At 35.0% G+C, this 11003-nt stretch overlaps 1 protein-coding gene across 2 annotated transcripts; it reads left to right on the forward strand.

Annotated features, from left to right (window-relative positions):
• The first annotated feature begins 1210 nt into the window (after positions 1 to 1210).
• Positions 1211 to 7068, forward strand: LOC109244749 (BTB/POZ domain-containing protein POB1-like). Of its 2 annotated transcripts, none has more exons than XM_019411888.1 (6): positions 1211 to 1704; positions 2826 to 2969; positions 4257 to 4378; positions 4470 to 4533; positions 4857 to 5136; positions 5774 to 7068. In XM_019411888.1, the coding sequence occupies exons 1-6, from the start codon at positions 1449 to 1451 to the stop codon at positions 6585 to 6587; spliced, it is 1680 nt and encodes a 559-aa protein (XP_019267433.1). In that variant the 5' UTR covers positions 1211 to 1448; the 3' UTR covers positions 6588 to 7068. The 2 variants fall into 2 exon arrangements, with proteins under 2 accessions (XP_019267433.1, XP_019267434.1); XM_019411889.1 differs by having other exon boundaries at positions 1214 to 1704; positions 2847 to 2969.
• Positions 7069 to 11003: the final 3935 nt, after the last annotated feature.

The raw sequence follows: 11003 nt of genomic DNA on the forward strand, positions 1-11003 counted from the left end.
TCAAAAAAGGTTTAACATAGCCAAGTCCATTCACTTGAAAATAAGAATCTCACACTTCCATCTTTTATTTATTTGTTCGTGCTTTTCAAGGTTTTTAGACTAAAATTAGTTTTGTGGTAAAGATCGTATAGCTCACGAAGTAGTGAAAATAGCACTGTGTATCTTTTATTATAATCATTTTGATACCCACTAAATTTTTTTACATTATGCCCGAGTAAGTTATATGAAGTACCATAATAATTAAGGATTTATAAAACTTTAACTTATTTGAGATTGAGGTTCAATTGTTGTTATATTTTTGCAAATTGCGTGATGCGTCCTTTAATAAGACTGGTTCTAGCTGAATGTCCTAGTAATTAGTACTCCCTCTATTCCAGTTTACGTGAACCTATTTTCTTTTTGGTCCATTCCAAAAAGAATGATCCATTTCTAAATTTGGTAATAATTTAGCTTAAACTTACAATTCTATCCTTAATGAGAAACTTTTATAACCATACAAATGCCCTGGGCCCCTTTTTGACTTGTTTAAGACCACATATTCCAAAAGTCTTCATTTTTTCTTAAACTCCGCACCCAGTCAAACAGGTTCACATAAATTGGAACGGAGGGATAGACTCTACCTCTTTGCCCCTTTAGCTCATTCTTCTCCATCTCTTCTTCACCAAAAACACCATAATTTCAATTTTGGAACCTTAAAATTCTTGTTTAGGCTTGACAATTCCAATTACTAATTAATTATTGTTAGAATTATTTGAGTGTTAATTATTTATGCTTGCATTTTTAGTTTGAATCCTAATTTAGTAATTTGCTTTAAAAATCTAAAAACTTCATTATTGGTCCTTAGAATGTATTGAAGAAGACAAAGTGGATCTTGTTAATTTTGGTATTATTTGACCAAATTGATGATTGAGGTCGTTGTGTGTTCATATTTGGAGGCTTTATTTCAAAATTGAGAATATTTGGAATAGATTTGGGGTGGTTTGATCGAAACTGAAATTCAAATTTGAAAAATATTTTGTGGAACAACACAGAAAAAATATACCAATCAAATAGATTTTGGTGAATAATTTAAGAGACATAAACTCTACCAGTTCAATAAATAAATATGTACGAAGGATAATATTTAAAGATCAGCTCCTTACAAAACTATTCCTGTGAATCGCTCATTGTATTTATTTCAATACCGATTAACTCAATTAATTTGAATTTACATCACATATGAATTATGATTAATTTAGGTGCATGTGAATACTATGAACCCACCATTACCTATACTCAAATTTGTCCTCTCCTCTCTCTCTCTTCTTTTTTCTCTCACTAGTTTAATAATTCTGCAACGACTCGAATCCAAATAAATATCTTATCTCCAATTTAATCTCACGCCATAACTGATTCCCAATATCAAATCCTTGCAACAAACCAGCTAGGGTTTTCCCATAGAGAATAGTATGAAGGACCAGAATTTGGACCTATTCGACCCGAGAACGGCTGTAATGGACCCCGGATTCTCCCCAACCCGTACCCGGGAACCCGATTTCGCTTTTGCCTTCAACGACAGCAACTTCTCCGACCGTGTCCTCCGGATCGAGATCGTCGGCGACTCGCTCGACAGCGACGGCGCCTCTGATTCTCACGGCTGCCACAGCCTTGCTGATTGGGCGCGTAATCGCAAGCGCCGCCGTGAAGATTTCAAAAAGGAAAATGGTTAGCTTTTATTTGTCATTTTTGCTGTAATTGGCCCTTTTTAAGGGTTTGTTTTGTTAATACTGTAATCGCAAACCACTATCTGAGGAAAACGTTGTCGTATTGTTGTTTTTATTTTCTTCGATTTGTTTGTCTGCAATTTTGGGATTTTATAATATTTTCCTAGATTATGGTTTCACCTGGAAAAAAAGGGGAAGAAGTGAGGAAGAAAACGAGAAAAATGAGGCAAGGTCATTTCTTTCATCAGCCTAAGCGTTGGTGGGCGTAGTTACTCGGTACTTGTCCTGCTCAAGCCGTAGCAGGTATCCGGTGGAATAGTGAGGTGCACGCAAGCTGGCTTAAACTATAACATTATTTGAAAAAAGGGAGAGAAAGAGAAAAATGTGGGGCAGGCAGCAGTACTCGGTGGGATAGTATTAAAAAAAAGGAAAAAAGAAAAAAAGAAAAAAAGAAAAAGGTTTTGCTTGTTTAATGTTTTTTGATGGTGCCTGAGTGTGATCCGGGGCTTGAATCCCTGTAACAACACTCAATGTGAGGTCACCTGCTCCCACATTGGTTAGAAGGTTTATTTTGGCATGAGTACTCGTTGGCTGTTTTGGGTTGTCCAAATTGGTCAAGTTGTGTACAAGCTGGCATGGACCGCTCCTCTATTTGAGAAATGTTTATTTTTGGGAATTATTTGCTCAGCTTTTCCTTATGACATTAATCAACACCATGTTATAGTTTTAACATTTTAAGGAGATTTTGATTAAATGATATGAACACCATATTGCATAGACTTCTACATGTTTCAAATGTCTTATCTTACCTTTTTGTAATCTGTGGCTTTTATAATTAGTCAAAGTGTCATAATTGCTGGAATGAAGTTTTCACAGATTCTCCATTTCTTGTTTGAAACCATGACGGACTTAAAGATATCACTTGCTGCATATTTTTACAATGAGACTTCACCTTCTAAGAGTTTCCTTCTGTAACCGTTTCATTTTAGGGGAGGTTGGGTGTAGGGAGGCAAGGGATGAACAATATACACTACACTTTCTTCCCTTGTTATAAATCTTATGCATAGTGGTCAGACTTTTACTCTTTCTTATGTTGGTATGGGTTTTTCTGATGATAACCAGACATGTGCCACTCGTTTGCAGCTTTGGATATCACAGCATGCCCTGAAGAGCAGATAATTAGCTGTAACCAAATTGATAGTGAAGATGCTGATAATGAAAATCAAGACGAATCAGTTGTTGCAATGATTGAAGAGCCAAACTCAGGTATTGAAGAGCCAATCACTTTGTAGATTTCTCTTCCTTGGGTCCTATTTTCCTTGAGAACTTTTGTGGTTCTTAAATTCTTTTTTAGTTTCCTGAATTCAGTATGACTTGAAATGCTACTTTGATGAATTTGTAAAAATAGAAAGGATACACAATATGAAACATGGTTGCAATTCCATGAGATGTAAAAGGCTTGGTGACTGCTAACCTCTGAATAAATATACCCCAAAATGGGTGTCCTGTCCCATTTTTTCATGGATCAGTTAGTCTCTTAAGGTGGTAGGTTTTAAAGGGTCATCTGTTTCCATCGTGTAATATCGTCTTTATTATGCTAAGGCAACTCCCATTTAGAGGGAATTTATGCGAGAGATTTTGGAACTGTTCTTCCTGGCCTGCCTAGGGAAATCAGATTGCTCAGAAGTAAAAAGTTCAGTTGTTTGACTTGTATGTTATAGAACTATTCTGGGCATGTATTTGTGTTGCATATTGCTTCTGTCAGTTATCCTCACATAGTGGATCAAGTATCTCATGAAAGTAGTTTCGGAGATCAAAAATTCTGTAACCTGGATAAGAAATCTTGCTTCGAGTTGTCAACTAAGTTGAAATGGATCATGGGAGACTATTTCCCAGTAGAGGCAAAAAAGTTGGGGGATTCCTTCTCATCTTTCTAAGCTTTGGTGGTTGGAGTTACCTGGTATACTAGTGGGTGGTATACTAGTGGGAGGTAGCACACGATGGATTGGTTGAGGTACAAGGCTATAAGCAAGCTGGTCCAGGTACCACAACAATGAATGAAAAGAACTCTTGTTTCTAGTTGTCAGTTTGTTTCTGACAGGATAAATTCTTATAGTAGATTAAGATTGATTGAGTTTGTTTAGCTACCAATTTGCTCAAGTGATGTATTATTTTTTATTTAATTAGTAACTTGTTTGATTGGATGGAGAGTTTAGTATACACTGGCTGGTTTTTGTTATAATTTGTATTCCAAGATTAAATTGTAAATGCCTTTTTGAGAAAACCCAGGAGCTCAATGCATTAAATTTTGTGCTCAGATTTCTTTTGTCACTTTTGAGCCTTAATTATATGATGGGGTTTCCCTGTGTGCCAGCATGAACGGGAAAGACAGATGAGCAAACCTAAAGAAAATTTCATTAATGGTCTTCATATCAGCACCTTGTGGTTACAGAGTGCAGTTTTATCGTCCTCTGCCTCCAATGAAGTCATGAAAAAGGGTGGTGTGGCACAGGCCGGAAAAAATAGATAAACCATGTTATGTTTTCGGTGCAGGAGATGAAGCTGCTAACAGTGACGATTCAACTTGGAACTGTGATTCTCCAAGAGTTATAAAAGTTAAAACATTACACATTAGCTCCCCCATTTTAGCAGCAAAGAGTCCATTTTTCTACAAGGTAAACATTCTGTTTCATGTGTAAGCTGCTTATGCACTGTCTTGAATTTGTATTTGAAGTTTTAACCTGCTTTATTATATAACTTGTGCAGCTCTTTTCGAATGGGATGAGAGAGTCTGAGCAAAGACAAGTAACTCTGCGGATTAATGCTTCAGGTATCTGTGCTGTTGTTTGACTTAATGATCAATAACTTTAGTAGAGTTTGATGCGGACAAGGTTTCTCATGAATGCAGTTTCCCGTTCATCATGAATATGAGGAATTTACAAATTATAGGGAATTGAAATGCTTGTTCTGTCATATTTTAAGTGTTTAATAATATTTATCTACTGGTTATAAAAAGAATAGTAATATTTATTCACTGCACATATGGTTTTGAAAATTGTGAATCAAATGTTGCTACTTCATCTGTGAAGTGGCTTGAAAGTCAGTATACTTCTCGCATAAAGTGATTTTTCTACATTCATTCTCATGGAGCAGAGGAAGCTGCATTGATGGAGCTCCTGAATTTCATGTATAGCAATACATTAACTACAAGTACAGCTCCTGCTTTGCTGGATGTACTCATGGCTGCTGACAAATTTGAGGTTGCTTCTTGCATGCGGTATTGCAGCCGGCTATTACGCAATTTGCCTATGACTCCGGAGTCAGCGTTGCTGTATTTGGAGCTTCCTTCTAGTGTCCTGATGGCTGAAGCAGTTCAGCCATTGACCGATGCAGCAAAACAATTCCTAGCTGCAAGATACAAAGATATAACCAAGTTAGTTCTGTTTATGCCTACTCTTTTCCTTTTTCTTTTGTTTTGAAGTTTGTTATCCAAGGAATATTTCTGCTACCAGAATTTTTTTGACCAATTTCAGCACATAGTTCAAAGTTTGATTTCAATAATAAGTTCTGATTAGCAAAACTGGAAAAATTTGAAACATCTGGGTTACATATTGGCAACTTTGTGAAAATTTTAAACTATCAATTGTAACATAAGAATTTGATGTAAGCAATTATAAAGAAGAATATAACAAAGACCACCATATATTTATACGTGTGCGTAAAATTTTCATTTAAATTTAACATCAGAAGGTTGGCAATAAATTAACGTACATAATGGTTTCAATGCATAAACCGTTACTTAATGAAAGTGATGTACTTCATTTTAATTTGTAAAAGTAATATGACATGAAATTTTTAACATGTTGCTCGTACATAATGGTTTCAATGCATAAACCGTTACTTAATGAAAGTGATGTACTTCATTTTAATTTGTAAAAGTAATATGACATGAAATTTTTAACATGTTGCTCTTGTGTGAATGGTAGATATGGATTACATTTGTAAATGTTCTTATTAAAGCATGTGGTACTTGCCTATGCTCGTTAATGATCTCATGCATCTTTGCTCAGGTTTCAAGAAGAGGTCATGAAGTTACCTCTTGCTGGTATTGAGGCAATTTTGTCTAGTGATGACCTCCAGGTGGCATCAGAAGATGCCGTATATGACTTTGTCTTGAAGTGGACAAGGGCTCATTATCACCAGATAGACGAACGGCGAGACATTCTTAGTTCAAGACTTGGGCATTGCATCCGTTTTCCTTTCATGAGCTGCCGAAAGCTTCGGAAGGTTCTCACATGTAATGACTTCGAACATGAGTTTTCATCCAAGCTTGTGCTTGAGGCCCTCTTTTTTAAAGCTGAGGCCCCTCACCGTCAGCGAACTCAAGCTGCAGAAGAATCAGCTTCGTCTAGTCGTCGTTTTGTGGAGCGTGCATACAAGTATCGGCCTGTTAAGGTGGTTGAGTTTGAACTTCCACGGCAACAATGTATAGTCTACTTGGATCTTAAGCGGGACGAATGTGCTAATCTGTTTCCATCTGGGAGAGTATATTCTCAAGCTTTTCATTTGGGTGGGCAAGGGTTTTTCCTATCCGCACATTGCAACATGGATCAGCAAAGCTCTTTCCATTGTTTTGGTCTCTTTCTTGGAATGCAGGAAAAGGGTTCAGTTTCCTTTGCTGTCGATTATGAATTTGCTGCAAGGACAAAACCAGCAGAGGAGTATGTCAGCAAATACAAAGGGAACTACACTTTTACTGGGGGTAAGGCAGTTGGCTACCGCAACTTATTTGCCATACCATGGACTTCTTTCATGGCCGAGGACAGTCTCTATTTTATTAACGGCGTACTCCATCTCAGGGCTGAACTTACTATCAGGCACTGATTTTCTTATCTCCACGACGTGAATTAATGCTGTTGTTTTGCTTATTAGCTGAGCCGAAGTCCGAATCTTTCTTGGCTTTGAACAAGCAAAGAAGAAAGATTTAGGTGTCAGTACTAACTGTCATAGGTATTGAAACCTTTTATTAATCCTTTTGACCATAGTTCATCCTTGTGCTCTCAGAACATGAGAAAGGATGTAAATGGAATTTCAGAGAGTGAGAGATGTTGGTTGTTCTAACCTGTTCAAATGCAATGGAAGTTCGGAGGTTCTTGTGAACATTGTGAATAGGCTATTTAACTTTCATATGTCCCAGTAGAAAATGTATAATTTATGTGTAGCTACGAGAGTTTCAGCATTGTAGCAAAATACTTCTACTGACTAATGTTATTCCTTTGTAGCAGTATGCACGAGGCAAAGGCAGTGAATGAACTGAGTTGTGTGGTATGGTAAATGTTATGGTTGCCAAGCTTGAATTATTTCATAAGCATATCTAAAACAAGCATTAGGTTATCATTTTGTTTTTTTATCTTTGCTTAAAATATAGCAATTTCCACACTATGAGTTGAAATTAGACTATAAGTATTTTTTCATTAGGCAACCTGCACAATGTTAGATGAGATTTGATGTCTTAAAAACCTAGAGTTTATGTATACAGTATAATCCATATCATTAAAATTTCTGTCTTATGAAATGGGTGAGAAAGTCTCCTATTTATAGGAGTAAAGTTACCTTGGTCCCCAAGTAAATACATTGGGGCCAAGTTAGACTCTGTAAAGTTACCTTGGTCCCTTGGTAAATATCTGAGAAAGTCTCCTTTTTGTTCTGAGACGTAAAAAGAAGTTATTTACCAAAGCTAATTACCTAGGCTTTTTATTACTTACCAAAAAAAAAGAAAAAAAAACCTTGGTCCCAAAGTAACTAGATTAGTGTCCAGGTAATTAGCTTTTTCTTCAAGTAATTAAAAAACTTATTAGACATAAATAAACAAAACTAACAATCCGATTCCTATACAGTATAGATTAGGATTATTTTTGGTTAATTCCTATATTAGGTAGAATACATATCACATTAGTTTTCCTAGTTCGGTCTGGAAAACAAAATACTTTAGTATATAATTAGGATAAAAACACAAATCATACCAATTATAAGCAGCAAAACAGGAGCTTAGAACAAAGAGAGAAATCAAGAGAGAAGGAAAAGATGCCGAAGAACAAGGGAAAAGGAGGAAAGAACAGGAAGAGAGGGAAGAACGAAGCAGATGACGATAAAAGAGAACTAATATTCAAAGAAGACGGGCAAGAATACGCACAAGTACAACGTATGTTAGGTAATGGAAGATGTGAAGCGCAGTGTATTGATGGAACAAAACGTCTATGTCACATACGTGGTAAGATGCATAAAAAAGTTTGGATGATATCATCCTCGTTGGTATTCGTGATTTCCCAACCCTGCGTAAATATAAGATACTTTTTCTTTTTGTGAGCAAGAACAAGAATTTCGCATATCTTTCTATGCAAAGAATATACTATTGCTTCACCACCGTAAAGTAGAACTTTTGACCTGTCCTCAGCAGTGGACGATCCAGAATTTTGTAGTAGTGGGTGCTCCGCCTCTTTATCTACAGTTGTCACGGTCACAACATATACGTGCACAACTACATCTTACAACGATGATAAAATTAATGTTAAACAAATATACTAAAATTAATACTATAGTTAAAAAACTTAATTTATTTACGGTTATCCTCGCGATTTTCATTTTCTAAATACACAATAAGTAAACAAATATCATTTTTTCATATTTCACGTTTATTTTCAGAATCAACCTTCAGCGCAAAACTATTAGTTTTAGATTGAACATAAATTAAACATTTTTCGGGGGTAAGTTACGGAAAAACAAATCCTTCATAAAACAGCAAAAGGATCAAAAAAGAAAAATTAAATACTAATACGGTATTAATATGATTAGCAATCTATTCCAATCAGCATATTAAGATGCAGCTCTGATATTAATTTTTTAATTCTTATTTGAGGAACTCCCACCTTGTTGCCATTGGGAAAATGCTAACTTTTCCAAATGTGTACTATGTACCAAAATTTGAGTAAAAATAGCACAGGCTAGCCACTTTTCGAACTGGTAATTGAAAAATAGCCAGCGTTTGTAAAGTCATTGAAAAATAGCCACTATTTTGCTGCAACTCAGAAAGTTCCAGCATAATATACTGGAGATTGGTGCACCTGTGTATGAACTTCCAACATATTATGTTGGACCGGTGTATTATACCGGTACTCCAGTATAGTTCCAGTATAATATATTGGAGTTCCAATATAATATACTGGAACTCCAGTATAATATACTGGAATTCCAGTATATTATGCTGGAATATTTTTCGGATTATGAACAGTGTTTTCGTTCAGCTTTATCTTTACATGAAAAGTGGCTAAATTTCGATTACTTTTGAAACTGTGACTATTTTCCAATCACCACTTGTAAATCTGACTATTTTTGAATTTCTCCCAAAATTTGAGAGCATGTAGTAAACAAAAACTATGAATACTTTGGACCGGCCCTTCGCCGGACCTTGCGCGAATTAACGTGTGATGCTTTAATTGGGGGTTAAAAATGCTTAGAAGGCCACCATGTGTCCCCTCCGTTAAATTGAGGGGTAAGTATATTCAATTATAAAGACGATGGGGACAAATCATACCAAATAGTATAATAGAGGATATTAGAAACAATATTCTATATTCACGTCCTTTTCCGTTATAAAAAGTTAAAATGCAGTGGCAAAGGAGTACAAAATTTGCCATAGATTACAAGTTCAGATCCTAGGCGCGAAACTTTAATATTTTTTTTTGAATCCCCTTCTAGTGTTTCTGATTCCGCCACTAGAATTATGTATTATGCTTCAGTTGTAGTTCAGATCCTAGATTTGACATTAAAGTTGGAGTGGCTCGTCTCTTTCCTTTACGTTTAACTTCTGTTACTCCTTTCCTTGTTTCATTTCATGTGACGAGAGTTTTATTGGATTCGAAATTTAGAAAAGAAAGATTTTTGAAATTTCTAATTCAAAATAAATCCTATATATTTGTATGGTGCACACATAAATTATTTCATTAAGAGTAAAATAATTTTTTTATATAAAATTATTTTTAAATATTGAAAGTTATCATTCTATCTAGGACAAACTAAAAAAATGTGTGCCATATAAAATAGGACATATAAAGTATTTCAATTCCAATATTTTTTCAAAAGTTGGAGTTATACTTCTCTTACTATTGCTTAAGTTTCTTGTAACGGACAAATTTCCAATGAAAAGTAGCATATACTCTAGAATTGTCGATCTACGAACGAACTGACTAGACACTATCGTTGACAGAAACACAAAAAAAGAAGACAAGCTTTCTCTTTCATGTATTGGCTCTATCTTAAGATGTAAGTATATAAATATATAGTGTTGAGTCAAAGCTCATTTTCTTTTACCCTACACGAAAAGGTTGACGGAAGTGCAAAGGGAAAAATGGATAGAAGTGGACTTCATTTCATTTTCCACTTTACTTCCAAATCAGAATTGTCGTTTTGACCAACCTAACTACGAAGAACAAAGTTGGACCGATGCCTACATTGTAGGATGTCTAGGAATTAGACTTAAACCTAATCAAAGTGTGATTCAATTCAGTGATTAAGAGATAATAATTCAAATCATAGTATTACGAGTTTGAATATCGACAATCTTGCGAACATTACTAGTCAATTCTGTCTCTCCTAATTTCCTATTAATTATGTGAAAATAATGATTTCGAGTTAAAAAAAAACTTGTGCTTTGTCAACTTGATAAGAAACACATGATTCATGACCATGTAAATTTTAAAATCTTCATACAATCTTCAAGGTTATATGAAATGAGATAAATTGAGAAGGGAATTTATGAGAAAATATTTGTTACTCCATATGTCTAATTTGTATGACTTGTTGAAAACATAGGTTTATCCAACAAGATACTGTATCATATTACTTAGGTTTTTATACTAAGAGAATTGGTAGTAGGTTAGTCAAATTAAAAGCCTATGACATGTGTTATTCACTTTGGCTCGCAAGTTTATCTCTTGGACTATGGTATATCTGAGTTTAAGATGCGCGTATTATATGAAATTTGCTATAAATAGAATTATATTTAACGTGAATATTTATATTTTAGAGAGATTTTAGGGTTTGTTACTTGGTGGCTAAGTCACTTTTCCCCTATAAATAGAGGGGTTTTATTCCATTGTAATTCATCCGAAATCAATAAGAATTCTCTCTCTCTAATTTTCTCTGCAATACTCTTTTTCTTCTTTTATTGTTTTATAACACATTATCAGCACGTGACTCTAACCAATTGAGTAGATGCAGTTGTTTTGATTTATAAATATACTA

The sequence above is a fragment of the Nicotiana attenuata genome, unplaced genomic scaffold (assembly GCF_001879085.1).
Source record: "Nicotiana attenuata strain UT unplaced genomic scaffold, NIATTr2, whole genome shotgun sequence".
In the NCBI taxonomy this organism is placed as follows: Eukaryota; Viridiplantae; Streptophyta; class Magnoliopsida; order Solanales; family Solanaceae; genus Nicotiana; species Nicotiana attenuata.

What these genes read in the sequence shown, in the direction of transcription:
- LOC109244749 (XM_019411888.1), top strand. Translation starts at nt 1,449, where the DNA reads ATGAAGGACCAGAATTTGGACCTATTCGACCCGAGAACGGCTGTAATG. An exon ending in AGATTTCAAAAAGGAAAATG is followed by an intron (nt 1,705 to 2,825) that starts GTTAGCTTTTAT and finishes GATGATAACCAG; the next exon opens with ACATGTGCCACTCGTTTGCA. An exon ending in AGAGTCCATTTTTCTACAAG is followed by an intron (nt 4,379 to 4,469) that starts GTAAACATTCTG and finishes TAACTTGTGCAG; the next exon opens with CTCTTTTCGAATGGGATGAG.